This window comes from Oncorhynchus clarkii, chromosome 28 (genome assembly GCF_045791955.1).
Source record: "Oncorhynchus clarkii lewisi isolate Uvic-CL-2024 chromosome 28, UVic_Ocla_1.0, whole genome shotgun sequence".
Lineage (NCBI taxonomy): Eukaryota > Metazoa > Chordata > Actinopteri > Salmoniformes > Salmonidae > Oncorhynchus > Oncorhynchus clarkii.
In genome coordinates this window covers 49,372,679-49,399,276 of record NC_092174.1, presented here as the reverse complement: position 1 = coordinate 49,399,276, position 26,598 = coordinate 49,372,679, and the positions used below count along the sequence as shown (strand labels likewise).

The window sequence follows — 26,598 nt, the reverse complement described above, 5'->3', positions numbered from 1 at the left end:
GTGCATTAGTAGCACAGTTTCAAAGTTATTTGCATTCGTTTTTTACTTCCACTTGTATGTTGACTTCTCCGTATTAATGTTGGTTTTATGTTTTGGATTACTTTTCTTAGCGGATTTACAATCAACGTTAATTGAATTATGGGGTGTTTCAGGCCTCGACGTGAACAGAATTTTACACTCGCAAAGTCGATCACAAACGAGTGCTGAGTGGCTTACTTAACTGGCTAATCGTTTGGACCAATGGCAAAGATGGCCGCGGGGATCCCCTAAGGTCATAAGGCAAGGGGAAGTGGAGGAGGGTGTGTCTTTAATGCGTTTGAAATGCTACCCAGGTGATTTATTCTCTGAAACCCTCTCTGAGATCATTTTAATAACACAACCAATCACTGTCTTAGTGCTGCTACTACTACTTTACTGCTGATGCTACTACTACTGCTACTTTACTGCTACTGCTACTTTACTGCTTATGCTATTACTACTTTACTGCTACTACAAATGTAATACTACTTTACTGCTGATGCTACTACTACTGCTACTTTACTGCTACTACTTTACTGCTTATGCTATTACTACTTTACTGCTACTACAAATGTAATACTACTTTACTGCTGATGCTACTACTACTGCTACTTTACTGCTACTACTTTACTGCTTATGCTATTACTACTTTACTACTACTACTCTACTGCTGATGCTGCTACTAATACTACTTTACTACTACTTCTTTACTTCTGATGCTGCTACTACTACTACTACTTTACTTCTGATGCTACCACTACTACTACTTTACTACTCTACTGCTACTGCTACTACTTTACTAATCACGTTTCAAATCAAATGTATTTATATAGCCCTTCTTACATCAGCTGATATCTCAAAGTGCTGTACAGAAACCCAGCCTAAAATCCCAAACAGCAAGCAATGCAGGTGTAGAAGCACGGTGGCTAGGAAAAACTCCCTAAAGGCCAAAACCTAGGAATAAACCTAGGAAGGAACCAGGCTATGAGGGGTGGCCAGTCCTCTTCTGGCTGTGCCGGGTGGAGATTATAACAAAACATGGCCAAGATGTTCAAATGTTCATAAATGACCAGCAGGGTCAAATAATAATATTCACAGTAGTTGTCGAGGGTGCAACAAGTCAGCACCTCAGGAGTAAATGTCAGTTGGCTTTTCATAGCCGATCATTGAGGGTATCTCTACTGCTCCTGCTGTCTCTAAAAAGTTGAAAACAGCAGGTCTGGGACAGGTGGCACGTCCGGTGAACTGGCCAGGGTTCCATAGCCGCAGGCAGAACAGTTGAAATTGGAGCAGCAGCACGGCCAGGTGGACTGGGGACAGCAAGGAGTCATCATGCCAGTTGGTCCTGAGACATGGTCCTAGGGCTCAGGTCCTCCGAGAGAGAGAAAGAAAGAAAGAAAGAGAGAATTAGAGAGAGCATACTTAAATTCACACAGGACACCGGATTAGACAGGAGAAGTACTCCAGATATAACAGACTGACCCTAGCCCCCTGACACAAACTACTGCAGCATAAATACTGGAGGCTGAGACAGGAGGGTCAGGAGACACTGTGGCCCCATCCGATGATACCCCCGGACAGAGCCAAACAGGCAGGATATAACCCCACCCACTTTGCCAAAACACAGCCCCCACACCATTAGAGGAATATCGTCAACCACCAATTTACCATCCTGAGACAAGGCCAAGTATAGCCCACAAATATCTCCTTCATGGCACGAACCCGAGGGGGAGCCAACTTCTACTACTACTACTTTACCGCTGATGCTACTGCTGCTGCTACTACTACTACTACTACTACTTTACTGCTGATGCTACTACTACTACTTTACTGCTGCTGCTACTACTACTTTACTGCTGATGCTACTACTACTTTACTGCTATTTTGCTACTGCTACTACTACTACTTTAACTCTACTACTTTACTGCTGCTACTACTATTACTACTACTTTACTGCTACTAATACTACTACTACTTCTGCTACTACATTGCTACTGCTACTACTACTACTGTACTACTTCTACTGCTACTACTACTACTGCTACTACTACTACCTCTACTACTTTACTTCTACTACTATTTTGCTACTACTACTTTACAGCTGCTGCTACTACTACTACTTCTGCTACTACTACATTACTACTACTACTTCACTGCTGATGAAACGGCTACTACTACTTTAATGCTACTACTTTACTGCTGATGCTTCTACTACTACTGCTACTACTACTTTACTGCTGATGCTACTACTACAATTACTTTACTGCTAATACTACTTTACTGCTACTACTACTACTTTACTGCTGATGCTGCTACTACAACTTCTACTTTACTGCTACTAATATGACTACTGCTACTACTGCTTTACTGCTACTACTATTTTGCTACTGCTACTACCACTACTTTACCTCTACTACTTTACTGCTACTACTTTACAGCTGCTGCTGCTACTACTGCTACTTTACTGCTACTACTTTACTGCTGATGCTTCTACTACTACTACTACTACTACTACTTTACTGCTGATGCTAATACTACTACACCTACTTTACTGCTAATACTACTTTACTGCTACTACTACTACTTTACTGCTGATGCTGCTACTACAACCTCTACTTTACTGCTACTAATATGACTACTACTACTTTACTACTGATGCTACTACTGCTTTACTGCTACTACTATTTTGCTACTGCTACTACCACTACTTTACTTCTACTACTTTACTGCTACTACTACTACTACTTTACAGCTGCTGCTGCTACTACTGCTACTTTACTATTACTACTTTACTGCTACTACTTCTTTACTACTACTACTTTACTGCTGATGATGTTACAGCTGCTACTACTACTTTAATGCTACTACTTTACTGCTGCTACTACTACTACTTTACTGATGATGCTGCTATTACTACTACTTTTCTACTAATACTTTGCTGCTACTACTGATGCTACTGCTACTACTATTGCTACTGCAACTACTGCTGCTGCTACTACTACTGTTGTTGGTATTATATCTGCTGCTGACGCTACAACTACTACTTTTGATGCTACTGCGGCTGCTCTACTACTCCTATTACTAATACTAATACATACTACTTATTTTGATGCTACTGCTGATACTACTACTTCTGCTGCTAATGACGCTGCTACTACTACTACTACTACTACTGTTGCTACTACTGCTATTACTGTTGCTGCTGCTACTACTACTGCTGCTACTACTACTGCTGCTGCTACTACTACTGCTACTACTACTGCTACTACTACTACTGCTGCAGATACTACTACTACTACTACTACTACTACTACTACTACTACTGCTGCTGCTAGTACTGCTGCTGCCTCTTCCCACTCTCTTCCCTTGCTCTTCCCAGTTACTGTTGAGCACTCACTGTGACTAATGTTTTTGTTAAAAGGCCTATATAGATTGGAGATATATGGACGGATATATAGATGGAGGTTGGTGATGTTGACCACAACTGTTTCAGAATGGATGACCAGGTCATTCCAAATCCCTTCCCATTTCCCTGACCACACTTTGTGTGTCTCTCTCTGTTTCTCCCCCCTCCAGAGCTCCCAGTATGTGCAGTGTGTGGCAGGCTGTCTCCAGCTGATGCTGAGGGTCAATGAGTACAGGTTTGCCTGGGTGGAGGCGGACGGGGTCAACTGGTGAGTCTCTGGATACTGCTACTACCTATTAATACTACCTTATATCTTAACAAATGATGAGTTACTGGATACTATTACTATATCTAATACTATTACTACATCTAATACTATTACTACATCTAATACTATTACTACATCTAATAATATTACTATATCTAATACTATTACTATATCTAATACTATTACTACTAGTGTCTGAATACTATTACTACATCTAATACTATTACTATATCTAATACTATTACTATATCTAATACTATTACCATTTCTAATACTATTACTATTACTATATCTAATACTATTACTAATAGTGTCTGAATACTATTACTACATCTAATACTATTACTACTAGTGTCTGAATACTATTACTACATCTAATACTATTACTACATCTAATACTGTTACGACATCTAATACTGCTACTACATCTAGTAACATTACTACATCTAGTAACATTACTACATCTAATGCTATTACTACATCTAATACTATTACTACATATAATACTGTTACTACATCTAATACTGTTACTACATTTAATACTGTTACTACTAGTCTCTGGGTACTATTACTACATCTAATACTATTACTACATTTAATACTGATACTACTAGTCTCTGGGTACTAACATCTAATACTGTTACTACATCTAATACTATTACTACATTTAATACTGTTACTACTAGTCTCTGGGTACTATTACTACATCTAATACTATTACTACATCTAATACTATTACTACATCTAATACTATTACTACATCTAATACTATTACTACATCTAATACTATTACTACATCTAATACTATTACTACATCTAGTAACATTACTACATCTAATGCTATTACTACATCTAATGCTATTACTACATGTAATACTGCTATTACTACATCTAATGCTATTACTACATCTAATACTATTACTACTAGTGTCTGGGTATTATTACTACATCTAATACTATTACTACATCTAAAACTATTACTACATCTAATACAGTTTCTACATCTAGTACTGTTACTACATCTAGTATTGTTACTACATCTAATACTGTTACTACATCTAATACTGTTACTACTAGTGTCTCAATAATATTACTACATCTAATACTATTACTACATCTAATACTATTACTACATCTAATACTATTACTACATCTAGTACTGCTACTACATCTAGTACAGTTACTACATCTAGTACAGTTACTACATCTAGTACAGTTACTACATCTAGTACAGTTACTACATCTAGTACCATTACTACTAGTCTCTGGGTACTATTACTACATCTAATACCATTACTATATCTAATACCATTACTACTATTCTGTGTACTAGTACTATTACTACATCTAATACCATTACTACTAGTCCCTGTGTACTATTACTACATCTAGTACTATTACTATATGTAATACTGTTACTACATCTAATAATATTACTACATCTAATAATATTACTATTAGTGTCTGCATAATATTACTACATCTAATACTATTACTACATCTAATACTATTACTACATCTAATACTATTACTACTAGTGTCTGAATACTATTACTACATCTAATACTATTACTACTAGTGTCTGAATACTATTACTATATATAATACTATTATTACTATATCTAATACTATTACTATTACTATAGCTATTACTATATCTAATACTATTACTGCATCTAATACTATTACTATATCGAATACAATTACTATATATACTACTAGTACTATATATAATACTATTACTATATCTAATACTGTTACTACATCTAATTATAGTACTACTAGTGTCTGAATACTATTACTATATATAATACTGTTACTACATCTACTACTATTACTACATCTAATACTATTACTATATATAATACTATTACTATATCTATTCCGGTTACTACAGCTAATACTATTACTACATCTAATACTATTACTACTAGTGTCTGAATACTATTACTACATCTAATACTGTTACTACATCTAATACTATTACTTCATACAATTCTGTTACTACATTGAATACTGTTACTACATCGAATACCGTTACTACTAGTCTCTGGGTGCTATTACTACATCTAATACTATTGCTACATCTAATACTATTACTTAATCTAATACCATTACTACTAGTCTCAGGGTACTATTACTACATCTAATATCATTACTACATCTAATACCATTACTACTAGTCTCTGGGTACTATTACTACATCTAATAATATTACTACATCTAATATCATTACTACTAGTCTCTGGGTGCTATTACTACATCTACTACTATTACTACATCTAATACCATTACTACCAGTCTCTGGGTACTATTACTACATCTAATACTTTTTGATGATTAATAGTATTAGATGTAGTAATAGTATTAGATGTAGTAATAGTACAAGATGTAGTAATGTAGCACAATATGTAGTACTAGTACCCAGAGACTAGTAGTAATGGTATTAGATGTAGTAATAGTATTAGATGTAGTAACAGTATTAGATGTAGTAATAGGACCCAGAGACTAGTAGTAATGGTATTAGATGTAGTAATAGTACCCAGAGACTTGTAGTAATAGTATTAGATGTAGTAATGGTATTAGATGTTGTAATCGTATTAGATGTAGTAATAGTATTAGATGTAGTAATAGTACCCAGAGACTGGTAGTAATGGTATTAGATGTAGTAATAGTATTCGATGTAGTAACAGTCTTTGTTGTAACTTTAATGTGTTACAGAGTTAATGTTTAAGTTAATTCATGGACCTGTATCTAAAGATATTTCTTTACAGTTATTTACATATGTAATTGATTTGGTTAGTATTGAATTGCACTTTTGACTGCAAGTTCCAGAATGCTTCAGGAATGAGAGAGATAACACGCCAGTTATGTGCAGGTGCAAAGTGATTAAGCTGACTTTCCGCTTGCATCTTCTCTGCATTGCTCTGTAGAATCTAAAGTTGTTAAATGTAACGTGAACAAGTATTATTACCAAAAGAAGCTTTCATATCAAACCCGACGTCCCGAGTCATTACTTTGAAGACAGTTAATCTAAAATTTGGTGCCGAAACCCGGGCTATGAACTGCGACGAAGAAATGGCTGAGGAGGAATGTCGGCATGAAGCAGAAAGAATGAATCGAAAGCGGGGTACCATTCGAGGCGCCACAACGCGGATTTTGAATCAGATTGACGTGGAAATAGCCCAGTCAAATCCGGATACCGATCACTTGAGTACATTGTTGGAATTGTTATTTTAACTAAGGAGGACAGTTTGTTTGAACTTGATCGTAGAATTGTACAGTTAACGCTATTGGACGGATTGGATGCAGAGATTGCGCATTATTATGCTGAAGAGCCGTGCACAAAGAGTGATAAAGAAGAAACAGGACGTCAGTCCACTACTATCACAGAGACAATCAGTAAGGCTACCAAAGTTGATTATTGAGAAATTCTATGGAGAAGTCATTATGTGGCAGGAGTTTTGGAGCCAGTATGAGACTGCTATTCACAACAATGATTCACTGTGTAATAAAGAGAAGTTTACCTATCTGAAAACATATCTCACTGGACCAGCTGCAAAGGCAGTAGCAGGACTGATGTTAACAGACAGTAACTATGATGATGCAATCGCTCTACTCAAGCAGATTTGGAAGGAAAGATCTTGTGATTAGTGCTCATATGTCAAAGCTGCTGAATCTCACACCTGTGAAGAAATCCTCTGATCTAAATGCATTGATGAATGTGAAATTCAGATTAGGAGCTTGGAATCACTGGGTGTAGTGTCAGAAACCTATGGAAGCCTACTATGCCCAATCTTACTGCAGATGATTCCAGAGGACATAGCTCTTGACTATAGTCGTCAGAGGGGAGTAGATGATGAATGGAAAGTGTCTGAGATTATCAGTTTCCTACAGAAAGAGGTTCAGAGCAGGGAGCGGGCGCTACAAATAACAAGATCATGCAACCAACAGAAAGAGAGCAAACCATGGAACAAGTCATGCTTCTCCAATGAAATGAAAACAAAAAGACCCAACATGCCCTCTGCTGCAGCACTGCATACAGCCAGCCAGAAGGAACAAAACTGTCTATTCTGTGACAGTGCAGACCACAAATCAGAAAACTGCCCTGACCACAATATTGCAACACGCAAAGAGAAACTAAAGAAAATGGGAAGATGCTTTGTATGTTTAGGACAGAGACGCATAGCAAAATTCTGTAAAGTCAAAGATGTGCAACATGTGGAAGCAGACATCACATTGCTTTGTGTACCGGTAAGAGGAGTGATGTGCAACCCCCTACTGTTTCTGTAGATGCTGTTGTTTCCTCAGTTATTCCCCATTCAGTGAGGATGAAACCAGATGGACAGAACACTGTGTTGCTACAAACGGCAAAGGCATGGGTAGAAGGCCCATCGGGCAGGAAGATAGCTTGTTGCTTACTAGATGGAGGCAGTCAGAGAAGCTTCATACATGAAAACCTTGTGAAGGGCTTGAAGCTACCAGTAATCAAACAAGAGGCACTCACTCTTCACACGTTTGGCTCCTCTGCCCCAGCAACATCCCAACGCAACACAGTGAAAGTCATCTTGGAGAATGTCTGGGACAAACAGCAGAGAATATAGAGAGAGGCAATTGAAACCCCACAAGTGTGCACAGCTGTGATGAAGGTTCCTGGTGAACGGATTCAGCATGAGCTCAGTAAAAGGGGACCGCAGCTCGCAGACTTTCCAGGAGATGACAATGATCCTGAACTCTCTGTCCTGATAGGAGCAGACTACTACTGGCAGATAGTATCAGGCAGAGTGGAGCGACTGACGGAGACGCTAGTTGCTTTAGAGAGCACCTTTGGATGGTCGGTGCAGGGACCCGTGTCCATGTCAAGTGTCGCCGAGGCAACCTGCATGTTCATCCCACTTGATGAAGACACACTAGTCTCCAAGCAACTGCATGCAATCTGGGAGCTTGAGTCTCTGGGTATTCTAAGTGAGAACAGAACCCAGAGGAAAACAAGGTTCTACAAAGGTTTGAGGAAACAACCACCTTCAAAGATGGGCGATACCATGTGGAGTTGCCATGGAAACGAGAAATGCCAGAGCTCCAAGACAACTATAGAATCGCCAAGAAACGGTTTGAAGGTCTGAAGAAAAGACTGAAGAAGGATGTGACGTTGTACAGCAGATACAATGAAGTAGTAGAGGACTACTTACAACAAGATATGGCAGAGGACGTGCCCAAGGACAACGCATCAAGTGCAGACAACGTAAAATACGACTTACCTCACCATGCAGTACCCCGAGAAGATAAGGTGACAACAAAACTGAGAGTGGTGTTTGATGCCTTGTCCCATGAAGATGGCTGTCCATCTCTCAATGACTGTCTACTCACAGGACCGAACCTGAATCCGGATCTGCTCAGCGTTCTGATAAAGTTCCGACTACATGAGATCGCATTCATGGCAGACATCAAATCAAAATCAAAATCAAATTTATTTATATAGCCCTTCGTACATCAGCTGATATCTCAAAGTGCTGTACAGAAACCCAGCCTAAAACCCCAAACAGCAAGCAATGCAGGTGTAGAAGCACGGTGGCTTGGAAAAACTTCCTAGTAAGGCCAAAACCTAGGAAGAAACCTAGAGAGGAACCAGGCTATGTGGGGTGGCCAGTCCTCTTCTGGCTGTGCCTTGGTGGAGATTATAACAGAACATGGCCAAGATGTTCAAATGTTCATAAATGACCAGCATGGTCGAATAATAATAAGGCAGAACAGTTTAATCGAAAGCTTTCCTGCAGATATCCTTAGCAGAGAGAGACAGAGACGCCGCAAGATTTCTATGGCTCACAGGCCCACCAAGGGGAGAAGATGAAGAGGAGCTGCGTGTGCTGAGAATGAAAAGAGTGGTATTTGGAGCTTCCCCAAGTCCATTTTTGCTGGCAGCTACAATCAGGAAGCACCTGAAACAATATAAAACAGAACAACCAGAAGTTGTAGAGATACTGAGAGAGTCACTATGTAGATGACTTCATTGCAAGTTCACGCAATGTTGAAGAGGCTTACCTTGTGACAACAACTGCAAAGCGAATGCTGTCGATTGCAGGCATGGACCTCTGCAAGTGGATGACCAATTCTCCTGAATTGAAAACAAAATGGGAGGAGAGTTCGACAACTGACCACCCGTTGATGCTAGAAACACAAGGATTAGTGCTGAAGGTTTAGTATGGAGACCGGAAACAGATGACTTTGTTTGACCTCAGGACGTTACTGAGCATTCTAAAGCAAAAGCAAAACACAAAGAGAAGTGTTCTGCAGTCATCTGCACGTATCTTCGACCCTCTTGGTTTCTTAACTTCTTTCTCAGCTGGGACGAAGAATTACCACCTGATCTGACACGAGAATGGCAACAGTGGTGTTCAGAACTACCCCAGTTACACCAGTTACATAATACCATTACTACCAGTCTCTTGGTACTATTACTACATCTAATACTGTTACTACATCTAATACTATTACTACATCTAAGACCATTACTACATCTAATACTATTACTACATCTAAGACCATTACTACATCTAATACCATTACTACCAGTCTCTGGATACCATTACTACATCTAATACCATTACTACATCTAATACTATTACTACATCTAATACTATTACTGCATCTAAGACCATTACTACCAGTCTCTGGATACCATTACTACATCTAATACCATTACTACATCTAATACCATTACTACTAGTCTCTGGGTACTATTACTACATCTAATACTATTACTACATCTAATACCATTACTACCAGTGTCTGGGTACTATTACTACATCTAATACCATTACTACTAGTCTCTGGGTACTATTACTACATCTATTACTGTTACTACATCTAATACTATTACTACATCTAATACTATTACTACATCTAATACTATTACTACATCTAATATCATTACTACTAGTCGCTGGGTTCTATTACTACATCTAATAATATTACTATATCTAATATCATTACTACTAGTCTCTGGGTACTACTACTACATCTATTAATGTTACTACATCTAATACTATTACTACATCTAATACTAGTGCTACATCTAATACTATTACTACATCTAATACCATTACTTCCAGTCTCTGGGTTCTATTACTACATCTAATACTATTACTACATCTAATACCATTACTACTAGTCTCTGGGTACTATTACTACATCTAATACCATTACTACTAGTCTCTGGGTACTATTACTACATCGAATACCATTACTACTAGTCTCTGGGTACTATTACTACATCTAATACCATTACTACTAGTCTCTGGGTACTATTACTACATCTAATATCATTACTACTAGTTTATGGGTTCTATTACTACATCTAATACTATTACTACATCTAATACTATCACTACATCTAATATCATTACTACTAGTCTCTGGGTTCTATTACTACATCTAATACTATTACTACATCTAATACTATTACTACATCTAATACTACTACTACATCTAATACTATTACTACATCTAATATCATTACTACTAGTCTATGGGTACTATTACTACATCTATTACTGTTACTACATCTAATACTATTACTACATCTAATACTATTACTACATCTAATACCATTACTTCCAGTCTCTGGGTTCTATTACTACATCTAATACTATTACTACATCTAATACCATTACTACTAGTCTCTGGGTACTATTACTACATCTAATACCATTACTACTAGTCTCTGGGTACTATTACTACATCTAATACCATTACTACTAGTCTCTGGGTACTATTACTACATCTAATATCATTACTACTAGTTTCTGGGTTCTATTACTACATCTAATACTATTACTACATCTAATATCATTACTACTAGTCTCTGGGTACAATTACTACATATATTACTGTTACTACATCTAATACTATTACTACATCTACTACCATTACTACCAGTGTCTGGGTACTATTACTACATCTAATACCATTACTACTAGTCTCTTGGTACTATTACTACATCTAATACTGTTACTACATCTAATACTGTTACTACATCTAATACTGTTACTACATCTAATACTATTACTACATCTAATATCATTACTACTAGTCTATGGGTACTATTACTACATCTATTACTGTTACTACATCTAATACTATTACTACATCTAATACCATTACTTCTAGTCTCTGGGTTCTATTACTACATCTAATACTATTACTACATCTAATACCATTACTACCAGTGTCTGGGTACTATTACTACATCTAATACCATTACTACTAGTCTCTTGGTACTGTTACTACATCTAATACTATTACTACATCTAATACTATTACTACATATAATACCATTACTACTAACTTTTCCCCTGATGCCTTGAGATGGATGAAATCATACCTTGAAGGCAGAACTCAGTGTGTCAGAGTGAGCAATGAGCTGTCGCCCACTCGTAGCTATGATGTGGGCGTGCCCCAAGGGTCAATACTGGGGCCCCTCCTGTTCAGCCTGTACATTAATGATCTGCCTTCTGTCTGTACTGGGTCTGAAGTTCAAATGTATGCAGATGATACAGTGATATATGTGCATGCAAAGAGCAAACAACAAGCTGCACAAGAACGCACCACTGTAATGGTCCAGGTTACAAAGTGGCTCAGTGACTCGTGTTTGCATCTCAATGTGAAAAAAACTGTTTGCATGTTCTTCACAAAGAGGGAAACAGATGCTACTGAGCCAGATGTCTATGTGTCAGGGGAGAAGCTCCAGGTGGTATCCGATTTTAAGTACCTTGGCATCATACTTGATTCCAACCTCTATTTTAAAAAGCATGTGAAAAAAGTAATTCAAATAACCAAATTCAACCTAGCTAATTTCCGATTTATACGAAATTGTTTGACTACAGAGGTAGCAAAACTGTACTTCGAAACTATGATACTCCCCCACTTAACATACCGCTTGACTAGTTGGGCCCAAGCTTGCTGTACAACATTAAAACCTATTCAGTCTGTCTACAAACAGGCTCTCAAAGTGCTTGATAGGAAGCCCAATAGCCATCATCATTGTCACATTCTTAGAAAGCATGAGCTCTTGAGTTGGGAAAATCTTGTGCAATACACCGACGCATGTCTTGTATTCAAGATCCTTAATGGCCTGGCTCCCCCTCCACTCAATATTTTTGTTAAACAGAAAACCCAGACATATGGCAGCAGATCCACAAGGTCTGCCATGAGAGGTGACTGTATAGTTCCCCTAAGGAAAAGCACCTTTAGTAAATCTGCATTCTCTGTGAGAGCTTCCCATGTCTGGAATACACTGCCATCAGACACACATAACTGCACCACATATCACACTTTCACAAAATGCTTGAAGACATGGCTAAAGGTCAATCAGATTTGTGAACATGGTCCCTAGCTGTGTGTTGCCGCTTTCCATGTTGTCTGTTGTCTGTAGCTTGTGAGGTGTGGAAACACTTTGTTGCTTTTATGAATTTTGTCTTGCTGCTTTTTGTTTTATGTTGCTCTGTATGCTACGTCTTGCTTGTCCTATGTTGCTCTGTATGCTATGTCTTGCTTGTTCTATGCTGCTATTGTCTATATTGTAATTGTTTTTAATAACCTGCCCAGGGACTGCGGTTGAAAATTAGCCGGCTGGCTAAAACCGGCACTTTTACTGAAACGTTGATTAATGAGCACTGTCCCTGTAAAAATAAAAATAAACTCAACTCAATACTGCTACCACATCTAATACTATTACTACATCTAATACTATTACTACATCTAATACTATTACTATATCTAATACTATTACTACATATAATACTATTACTACATCTAATACCATTACTACTAGTCTCTGGGTACTATTACTACATCTAATACTGTTACTACATCTAATACTATTACTACATCTAATACCATTACTACCAGTCTCTGGATACTATTACTACATCTAATACTATTACTACATCTAATACAATTACTTCTAGTCTCTGGGTACTATTACTACATCTAATACTATTACTAAATCTAATACCATTACTGCCAGTGTCTGGGTACTATTACTACATCTAATACCATTACTACTAGTCTCTTGGTACTATTACTACATCTAATACTGTTACTACATCTAATACTATTACTACATATAATACTATTACTACATCTAATACTATTACTACATATAATACCATTACTACTAGTCTCTGGGTACTATTACTACATCTAATACTATTACTACATCTAATACCATTACTACCAGTGTCTGGGTACTATTACTACCTCTAATACCATTACTACTAGTCTCTTGGTACTATTACTACATCTAATACCATTACTACCAGTCTCTGGGTACTATTACTACATCTAATACTAATAATATTACTACATCTAATACTATTATTACATCTAATACTGTTACTACATCTAATACTATTACTACATCTAATACCATTACTACATCTAATACTATTACTACATCTAATACTATTACTACATCTAATACCATTACTACCAGTGTCTGGGTACTATTACTACATCTAATACTATTACTAAATCTACTAATATTACTACATCTAATACCATTACTACCAGTCACTGGGTACTATTACTACATCTAATACCATTACTACTAGTCTCTGGGTGCTATTACTACATCTAATGCCATGTCTACTAGTCTCTTGGTACTATTACTACATCTAATACTGTTACTACATCTAATACTGTTACTACATCTAATACTATTACTACATCTAATACTATTACTACATCTAATACTATTACTACATCTAATACCATTACTACCAGTCTCTGGGTACTATTACTACATCTAATACTAATACTATTACTACATCTAATACTATTATTACATCTAATACTGTTACTACATCTAATACTATTACTACATCTAATACTATTACTACATCTAATGCCATTACTACCAGTGTCTGGGTACTATTACTACATCTAATACTATTACTAAATCTACTACTATTACTACATCTAATACCATTACTACCAGTCACTGGGTACTATTACTACATCTAATACCATTACTACTAGTCTCTGGGTGCTATTACTACATCTAATGCCATTTCTACTAGTCTCTTGGTACTATTACTACATCTAATACTGTTACTACATCTAATACTATTACTACATCTAATACTATTACTACATCTAATACTATTACTACATCTAATATCATTACTACTAGTCTCTGGGTACTATTACTACATCTATTACTGTTACTACATCTAATACTATTACTACATCTAATACCATTACTTCTAGTATCTGGGTTCTATTACTACATCGAATACCATTACTACATCTAATACTATTACTACATCTAATACCATTACTACTCGTCTCTTGGTACTGTTACTACATCTAATACTGTTACTACATCTAATACTATTACTACATCTAATACTATTACTACATCTAATACTATTACTACATATAATACCATTACTACTAGTCTCTGGGTACTATTACTACATCTAATACTATTACTACATCTAATACCATTACTACCAGTGTCTGGGTACTATTACTACATCTAATACCATTACTACTAGTCTCTTGGTACTATTACTACATCTAATACTGTTACTACATCTAATACTGTTACTACATCTAATACTGTTACTACATCTAATACTATTACTACATCTAATACCATTACTACTAGTCTCTTGGTACTATTACTACATCTAATACTATTACTACATCTAATACCATTACTACTAGTCTCTGGGTACTATTACTACATCTAATATCATTACTACTAGTCTCTGGGTACTATCGCTACATCTAATACCATTACTACTAGTCTATGGGTACTATTACTACATCTAATATCATTACTACTAGTTTCTGGGTATTATTACTACATCTAATACTGTTACTACATCTAATACTATTACTACATCTAATACTATTACTACATATAATACCATTACTACTAACTTTTCCCCTGATGCCTTGAGATGGATGAAATCATACCTTGAAGGCAGAACTCAGTGTGTCAGAGTGAGCAATGAGCTGTCGCCCACTCGTAGCTATGATGTGGGCGTGCCCCAAGGGTCAATACTGGGGCCCCTCCTGTTCAGCCTGTACATTAATGATCTGCCTTCTGTCTGTACTGGGTCTGAAGTTCAAATGTATGCAGATGATACAGTGATATATGTGCATGCAAAGAGCAAACAACAAGCTGCACAAGAACGCACCACTGTAATGGTCCAGGTTACAAAGTGGCTCAGTGACTCGTGTTTGCATCTCAATGTGAAAAAAACTGTTTGCATGTTCTTCACAAAGAGGGAAACAGATGCTACTGAGCCAGATGTCTATGTGTCAGGGGAGAAGCTCCAGGTGGTATCCGATTTTAAGTACCTTGGCATCATACTTGATTCCAACCTCTATTTTAAAAAGCATGTGAAAAAAGTAATTCAAATAACCAAATTCAACCTAGCTAATTTCCGATTTATACGAAATTGTTTGACTACAGAGGTAGCAAAACTGTACTTCGAAACTATGATACTCCCCCACTTAACATACCGCTTGACTAGTTGGGCCCAAGCTTGCTGTACAACATTAAAACCTATTCAGTCTGTCTACAAACAGGCTCTCAAAGTGCTTGATAGGAAGCCCAATAGCCATCATCATTGTCACATTCTTAGAAAGCATGAGCTCTTGAGTTGGGAAAATCTTGTGCAATACACCGACGCATGTCTTGTATTCAAGATCCTTAATGGCCTGGCTCCCCCTCCACTCAATATTTTTGTTAAACAGAAAACCCAGACATATGGCAGCAGATCCACAAGGTCTGCCATGAGAGGTGACTGTATAGTTCCCCTAAGGAAAAGCACCTTTAGTAAATCTGCATTCTCTGTGAGAGCTTCCCATGTCTGGAATACACTGCCATCAGACACACATAACTGCACCACATATCACACTTTCACAAAATGCTTGAAGACATGGCTAAAGGTCAATCAGATTTGTGAACATGGTCCCTAGCTGTGTGTTGCCGCTTTCCATGTTGTCTGTTGTCTGTAGCTTGTGAGGTGTGGAAACACTTTGTTGCTTTTATGAATTTTGTCTTGCTGCTTTTTGTTTTATGTTGCTCTGTATGCTACGTCTTGCTTGTCCTATGTTGCTCTGTATGCTATGTCTTGCTTGTTCTATGCTGCTATTGTCTATATTGTAATTGTTTTTAATAACCTGCCCAGGGACTGCGGTTGAAAATTAGCCGGCTGGCTAAAACCGGCACTTTTACTGAAACGTTGATTAATGTGCACTGTCCCTGTAAAAATAAAAATAAACTCAACTCAATACTGCTACCACATCTAATACTATTACTACATCTAATACTATTACTACATCTAATACTATTACTATATCTAATACTATTACTACATATAATACTATTACTACATCTAATACCATTACTACTAGTCTCTGGGTACTATTACTACATCTAATACTGTTACTACATCTAATACTATTACTACATCTAATACCATTACTACCAGTCTCTGGATACTATTACTACATCTAATACTATTACTACATCTAATACAATTACTTCTAGTCTCTGGGTACTATTACTACATCTAATACTATTACTAAATCTAATACCATTACTGCCAGTGTCTGGGTACTATTACTACATCTAATACCATTACTACTAGTCTCTTGGTACTATTACTACATCTAATACTGTTACTACATCTAATACTATTACTACATATAATACTATTACTACATCTAATACTATTACTACATATAATACCATTACTACTAGTCTCTGGGTACTATTACTACATCTAATACTATTACTACATCTAATACCATTACTACCAGTGTCTGGGTACTATTACTACCTCTAATACCATTACTACTAGTCTCTTGGTACTATTACTACATCTAATACCATTACTACCAGTCTCTGGGTACTATTACTACATCTAATACTAATAATATTACTACATCTAATACTATTATTACATCTAATACTGTTACTACATCTAATACTATTACTACATCTAATACCATTACTACATCTAATACTATTACTACATCTAATACTATTACTACATCTAATACCATTACTACCAGTGTCTGGGTACTATTACTACATCTAATACTATTACTAAATCTACTAATATTACTACATCTAATACCATTACTACCAGTCACTGGGTACTATTACTACATCTAATACCATTACTACTAGTCTCTGGGTGCTATTACTACATCTAATGCCATGTCTACTAGTCTCTTGGTACTATTACTACATCTAATACTGTTACTACATCTAATACTGTTACTACATCTAATACTATTACTACATCTAATACTATTACTACATCTAATACTATTACTACATCTAATACCATTACTACCAGTCTCTGGGTACTATTACTACATCGAATACTAATACTATTACTACATCTAATACTATTATTACATCTAATACTGTTACTACATCTAATACTATTACTACATCTAATACTATTACTACATCTAATGCCATTACTACCAGTGTCTGGGTACTATTACTACATCTAATACTATTACTAAATCTACTACTATTACTACATCTAATACCATTACTACCAGTCACTGGGTACTATTACTACATCTAATACCATTACTACTAGTCTCTGGGTGCTATTACTACATCTAATGCCATTTCTACTAGTCTCTTGGTACTATTACTACATCTAATACTGTTACTACATCTAATACTATTACTACATCTAATACTATTACTACATCTAATACTATTACTACATCTAATATCATTACTACTAGTCTCTGGGTACTATTACTACATCTATTACTGTTACTACATCTAATACTATTACTACATCTAATACCATTACTTCTAGTATCTGGGTTCTATTACTACATCGAATACCATTACTACATCTAATACTATTACTACATCTAATACCATTACTACTCGTCTCTTGGTACTGTTACTACATCTAATACTGTTACTACATCTAATACTATTACTACATCTAATACTATTACTACATCTAATACTATTACTACATATAATACCATTACTACTAGTCTCTGGGTACTATTACTACATCTAATACTATTACTACATCTAATACCATTACTACCAGTGTCTGGGTACTATTACTACATCTAATACCATTACTACTAGTCTCTTGGTACTATTACTACATCTAATACTGTTACTACATCTAATACTGTTACTACATCTAATACTGTTACTACATCTAATACTATTACTACATCTAATACCATTACTACTAGTCTCTTGGTACTATTACTACATCTAATACTATTACTACATCTAATACCATTACTACTAGTCTCTGGGTACTATTACTACATCTAATATCATTACTACTAGTCTCTGGGTACTATCGCTACATCTAATACCATTACTACTAGTCTATGGGTACTATTACTACATCTAATATCATTACTACTAGTTTCTGGGTATTATTACTACATCTAATACTGTTACTACATCTAATACTATTACTACATCTAATACAATTACTTCTAGTCTCTGGGTACTATTACTACATCTAATACTAGTACTACATCTAATACCATTACTACCGGTGTCTGGGTACTATTACTACATCGAATACCATTACTACTAGTATCTTGTACTATTACTACATCTAATACTATTACTACATCTAATACTATTACTACATCTTATATCATTACTACTAGTTTCTTGGTACTATTACTACATCTAATACTATTACTACATCTAATACTATTACTACATCTAATACCATTACTACCAGTCTCTGGGTACTATTACTACATCTAATACCATTACTACTAGTCTCTGGGTACTATTACTACATCTAATACTGTTACTACATCTAATACTATTACTACATCTAATACCATTACTACCAGTCTCTGGATACTATTACTACATCTAATACTATTACTACATCTAATACTATTACTACATCTAATACAATTACTTCTAGTCTCTGGGTACTATTACTACATCTAATACTATTACTACATCTAATACCATTACTGCCAGTGTCTGGGTACTATTACTACATCTAATACCATTACTACTAGTCTCTTGGTACTATTACTACATCTAATACTGTTACTACATCTAATACTATTACTACATCTAATACTATTACTACATCTAATACTATTACTACATATAATACCATTACTACTAGTCTCTGGGTACTATTACTACATCTAATACTATTACTACATCTAATACCATTACTACCAGTGTCTGGGTACTATTACTACCTCTAATACCATTACTACTAGTCTCTTGGTACTATTACTACATCTAATACCATTACTACCAGTCTCTGGGTACTATTACTACATCTAATACTAATAATATTACTACATCTAATACTATTATTACATCTAATACTGTTACTACATCTAATACTATTACTACATCTAATACCATTACTACATCTAATACTATTACTACATCTAATACTATTACTACATCTAATACCATTACTACCAGTGTCTGGGTACTATTACTACATCTAATACTATTACTAAATCTACTAATATTACTACATCTAATACCATTACTACCAGTCACTGGGTACTATTACTACATCTAATACCATTACTACTAGTCTCTGGGTGCTATTACTACATCTAATGCCATTTCTACTAGTCTCTTGGTACTATTACTACATCTAATACTGTTACTACATCTAATACTATTACTACATCTAATACTACTACTACATCTAATACTATTACTACATCTAATACTATTACTACATCTAATACCATTACTACCAGTCTCTGGGTACTATTACTACATCTAATACTAATACTATTACTACATCTAATACTATTATTACATCTAATACTGTTACTACATCTAATACTATTACTACATCTAATACTATTACTACATCTAATGCCATTACTACCAGTGTCTGGGTACTATTACTACATCTAATACTATTACTAAATCTACTACTATTACTACATCTAATACCATTACTACCAGTCACTGGGTACTATTACTACATCTAATACCATTACTACTAGTCTCTGGGTGCTATTACTACATCTAATGCCATTTCTACTAGTCTCTTGGTACTATTACTACATCTAATACTGTTACTACATCTAATACTATTACTACATCTAATACTATTACTACATCTAATATCATTACTACTAGTCTCTGGGTACTATTACTACATCTATTACTGTTACTACATCTAATACTATTACTACATCTAATACCATTACTACTCGCCTCTTGGTACTGTTACTACATCTAATACTGTTACTACATCTAATACTATTACTACATCTAATACTATTACTACATCTAATACTATTACTACATATAATACCATTACTACTAGTCTCTGGGTACTATTACTACATCTAATACTATTACTACATCTAATACCATTACTACCAGTGTCTGGGTACTATTACTACATCTAATACCATTACTACTAGTCTCTTGGTACTATTACTACATCTAATACTGTTACTACATCTAATACTGTTACTACATCTAATACTATTACTACATCTAATACTATTACTACATCTAAGACAATTACTACCAGTCTCTGGATACCATTACTACATCTAATACCATTACTACATCTAATACCATTACTACTAGTCTCTGGGTACTATTACTACATCTAATACTATTACTACATCTAATACCATTACTACCAGTGTCTGGGTACTATTACTACATCTAATACCATTACTACTAGTCTCTGGGTACTATTACTACATCTATTACTGTTACTACATCTAATACTATTACTACATCTAATACTATTACTACATCTAATACTATTACTACATCTAATTTCATTACTACTAGTCGCTGGGTTCTATTACTACATCTAATAATATTACTATATCTAATATCATTACTACTAGTCTCTGGGTACTATTACTACATCTATTAATGTTACTACATCTAATACTATTACTACATCTAATACTATTACTACATCTAATACTATTACTACATCTAATACCATTACTTCCAGTCTCTGGGTTCTATTACTACATCTAATACTATTACTACATCTAATACCATTACTACTAGTCTCTGGGTACTATTACTACATCTAATACCATTACTACTAGTCTCTGGGTAGTATTACTACATCTAATACCATTACTACTAGTCTCTGGGTACTATTACTACATCTAATATCATTACTACTAGTCTCTTGGTACTATTACTACATCTAATACTATTACTACATCTAATATCATTACTACTAGTCTATGGGTACTATTACTACATCTATTACTGTTACTACATCTAATACTATTACTACATATAATACTGTTACTACATCTAATACTATTACTACATCTAACACTATTACTACATATACTACTATTACTACATCTAATAGCATTACTACTAGTCTCTGGGTACTATTACTACATCTAATACTATTACTACATATAATACCATTACTACCAGTGTCTGGGTACTATTACTACACCTAATACTATTACTACATCTAATATCATTACTACTAGTCTCTGGGTACAATTACTACATATATTACTGTTACTACATCTAATACTATTACTACATCTACTACCATTACTACCAGTGTCTGGGTACTATTACTACATCTAATACCATTACTACTAGTCTCTTGGTACTATTACTACATCTAATACTGTTACTACATCTAATACTGTTACTACATCTAATACTATTACTACATCTAATACTATTACTACATATAATACCATTACTACTAGTCTCTGGGTACTATTACTACATCTAATACTATTACTACATCTAATACCATTACTACCAGTGTCTGGGTACTATTACTACCTCTAATACCATTACTACTAGTCTCTTGGTACTATTACTACATCTAATACCATTACTACCAGTCTCTGGGTACTATTACTACATCTAATACTAATAATATTACTACATCTAATACTATTATTACATCTAATACTGTTACTACATCTAATACTATTACTACATCTAATACCATTACTACATCTAATACTATTACTACATCTAATACTATTACTACATCTAATACCATTACTACCAGTGTCTGGGTACTATTACTACATCTAATACTATTACTAAATCTACTAATATTACTACATCTAATACCATTACTACCAGTCACTGGGTACTATTACTACATCTAATACCATTACTACTAGTCTCTGGGTGCTATTACTACATCTAATGCCATTTCTACTAGTCTCTTGGTACTATTACTACATCTAATACTGTTACTACATCTAATACTATTACTACATCTAATACTACTACTACATCTAATACTATTACTACATCTAATACTATTACTACATCTAATACCATTACTACCAGTCTCTGGGTACTATTACTACATCTAATACTAATACTATTACTACATCTAATACTGTTATTACATCTAATACTGTTACTACATCTAATACTATTACTACATCTAATACTATTACTACATCTAATTCCATTACTACCAGTGTCTGGGTACTATTACTACATCTAATACTATTACTAAATCTACTACTATTACTACATCTAATACCATTACTACCAGTCACTGGGTACTATTACTACATCTAATACCATTACTACTAGTCTCTGGGTGCTATTACTACATCTAATGCCATTTCTACTAGTCTCTTGGTACTATTACTACATCTAATACTGTTACTACATCTAATACTATTACTACATCTAATACTATTACTACATCTAATATCATTACTACTAGTCTCTGGGTACTATTACTACATCTATTACTGTTACTACATCTAATACTATTACTACATCTAATACCATTACTACTCGCCTCTTGGTACTGTTACTACATCTAATACTGTTACTACATCTAATACTATTACTACATCTAATACTATTACTACATCTAATACTATTACTACATATAATACCATTACTACTAGTCTCTGGGTACTATTACTACATCTAATACTATTACTACATCTAATACCATTACTACCAGTGTCTGGGTACTATTACTACATCTAATACCATTACTACTAGTCTCTTGGTACTATTACTACATCTAATACTGTTACTACATCTAATACTGTTACTACATCTAATACTATTACTACATCTAATACTATTACTACATCTAAGACCATTACTACCAGTCTCTGGATACCATTACTACATCTAATACCATTACTACATCTAATACCATTACTACTAGTCTCTGGGTACTATTACTACATCTAATACTATTACTACATCTAATACCATTACTACCAGTGTCTGGGTACTATTACTACATCTAATACCATTACTACTAGTCTCTGGGTACTATTACTACATCTATTACTGTTACTACATCTAATACTATTACTACATCTAATACTATTACTACATCTAATACTATTACTACATCTAATTTCATTACTACTAGTCGCTGGGTTCTATTACTACATCTAATAATATTACTATATCTAATATCATTACTACTAGTCTCTGGGTACTATTACTACATCTATTAATGTTACTACATCTAATACTATTACTACATCTAATACTATTACTACATCTAATACTATTACTACATCTAATACCATTACTTCCAGTCTCTGGGTTCTATTACTACATCTAATACTATTACTACATCTAATACCATTACTACTAGTCTCTGGGTACTATTACTACATCTAATACCATTACTACTAGTCTCTGGGTACTATTACTACATCTAATACCATTACTACTAGTCTCTGGGTACTATTACTACATCTAATATCATTACTACTAGTCTCTTGGTACTATTACTACATCTAATACTATTACTACATCTAATATCATTACTACTAGTCTATGGGTACTATTACTACATCTATTACTGTTACTACATCTAATACTATTACTACATATAATACTGTTACTACATCTAATACTATTACTACATCTAACACTATTACTACATATACTACTATTACTACATCTAATAGCATTACTACTAGTCTCTGGGTACTATTACTACATCTAATACTATTACTACATATAATACCATTACTACCAGTGTCTGGGTACTATTACTACACCTAATACTATTACTACATCTAATATCATTACTACTAGTCTCTGGGTACAATTACTACATATATTACTGTTACTACATCTAATACTATTACTACATCTACTACCATTACTACCAGTGTCTGGGTACTATTACTACATCTAATACCATTACTACTAGTCTCTTGGTACTATTACTACATCTAATACTGTTACTACATCTAATACTGTTACTACATCTAATACTATTACTACATCTAATATCATTACTACTAGTCTATGGGTACTATTACTACATATATTACTGTTACTACATCTAATACTATTACTATATCTAATATCATTACTTCTAGTCTCTGGGTACTATTACTACATCTAATGTTACTACATCTAATACTATTACTACATCTAATACTATTACTACATCTAATACTATTACTACATCTAATACCATTACTTCCAGTCTCTGGGTTCTATTACTACATCTAATACTATTACTACATCTAATACCATTACTACTAGTCTCTGGGTACTATTACTACACCGAATACCATTACTACTAGTCTCTGGGTACTATTACTACATCTAATACCATTACTACTAGTCTCTGGGTACTATTACTACATCTAATATCATTACTACTAGTTTCTGGGTTCTATTACTACATCTAATACTATTACTACATCTAATACTATTACTACATCTAATATCATTACTACTAGTCTCTGGGTTCTATTACTACATCTAATACTATTACTACATCTAATACTATTACTACATCTAATACTACTACTACATCTAATACTATTACTACATCTAATATCATTACTACTAGTCTATGGGTACTATTACTACATCTATTACTGTTACTACATCTATTACTGTTACTACATCTAATATTATTACTACATCTAATACTGTTACTACATCTAATACCATTACTTCCAGTCTCTGGGTTCTATTACTACATCTAATACTATTACTACATCTAATACCATTACTACTAGTCTCTGGGTACTATTACTACACCTAATACCATTACTACTAGTCTCTGGGTACTATTACTACATCTAATACCATTACTACTAGTCTCTGGGTACTATTACTACATCTAATATCATTACTACTAGTCTCTTGGTACTATTACTACATCTAATACTATTACTACATCTAATATCATCACTACTAGTCTATGGGTACTATTACTACATCTATTACTGTTACTACATCTAATACTATTACTACATATAATACTGTTACTACATCTAATACTATTACTACATCTAATACTATTACTACATATACTACTATTACTACATCTAATAGCATTACTACTAGTCTCTGGGTACTATTACTACATCTAATACTATTACTACATATAATACCATTACTACCAGTGTCTGGGTACTATTACTACACCTAATACTATTACTACATCTAATATCATTACTACTAGTCTCTGGGTACAATTACTACATATATTACTGTTACTACATCTAATACTATTACTACATCTACTACCATTACTACCAGTGTCTGGGTACTATTACTACATCTAATACCATTACTACTAGTCTCTTGGTACTATTACTACATCTAATACTGTTACTACATCTAATACTGTTACTACATCTAATACTATTACTACATCTAATATCATTACTACTAGTCTATGGGTACTATTACTACATATATTACTGTTACTACATCTAATACTATTACTACATCTAATACCATTACTTCTAGTCTCTGGGTTCTATTACTACATCTAATACTATTACTACATCTAATACCATTACTACCAGTGTCTGGGTACTATTACTACATCTAATACCATTACTA

The 26,598-nt window shown here is 34.3% G+C and overlaps 1 protein-coding gene across 2 annotated transcripts in view; it reads left to right on the top strand.

The window, feature by feature from the left end:
* LOC139386551 (V-type proton ATPase subunit H-like) overlaps positions 1-26,598 on the top strand; it is a 131,898-nt gene that overhangs the window by 55,685 nt on the left and 49,615 nt on the right. For both annotated transcript variants that reach the window (XM_071132200.1, XM_071132201.1), the window contains one exon: positions 3,595-3,692. In XM_071132200.1, coding sequence (XP_070988301.1) covers positions 3,595-3,692 — 98 coding nt within the window. The remainder of the gene's footprint in view (positions 1-3,594; positions 3,693-26,598) is intronic.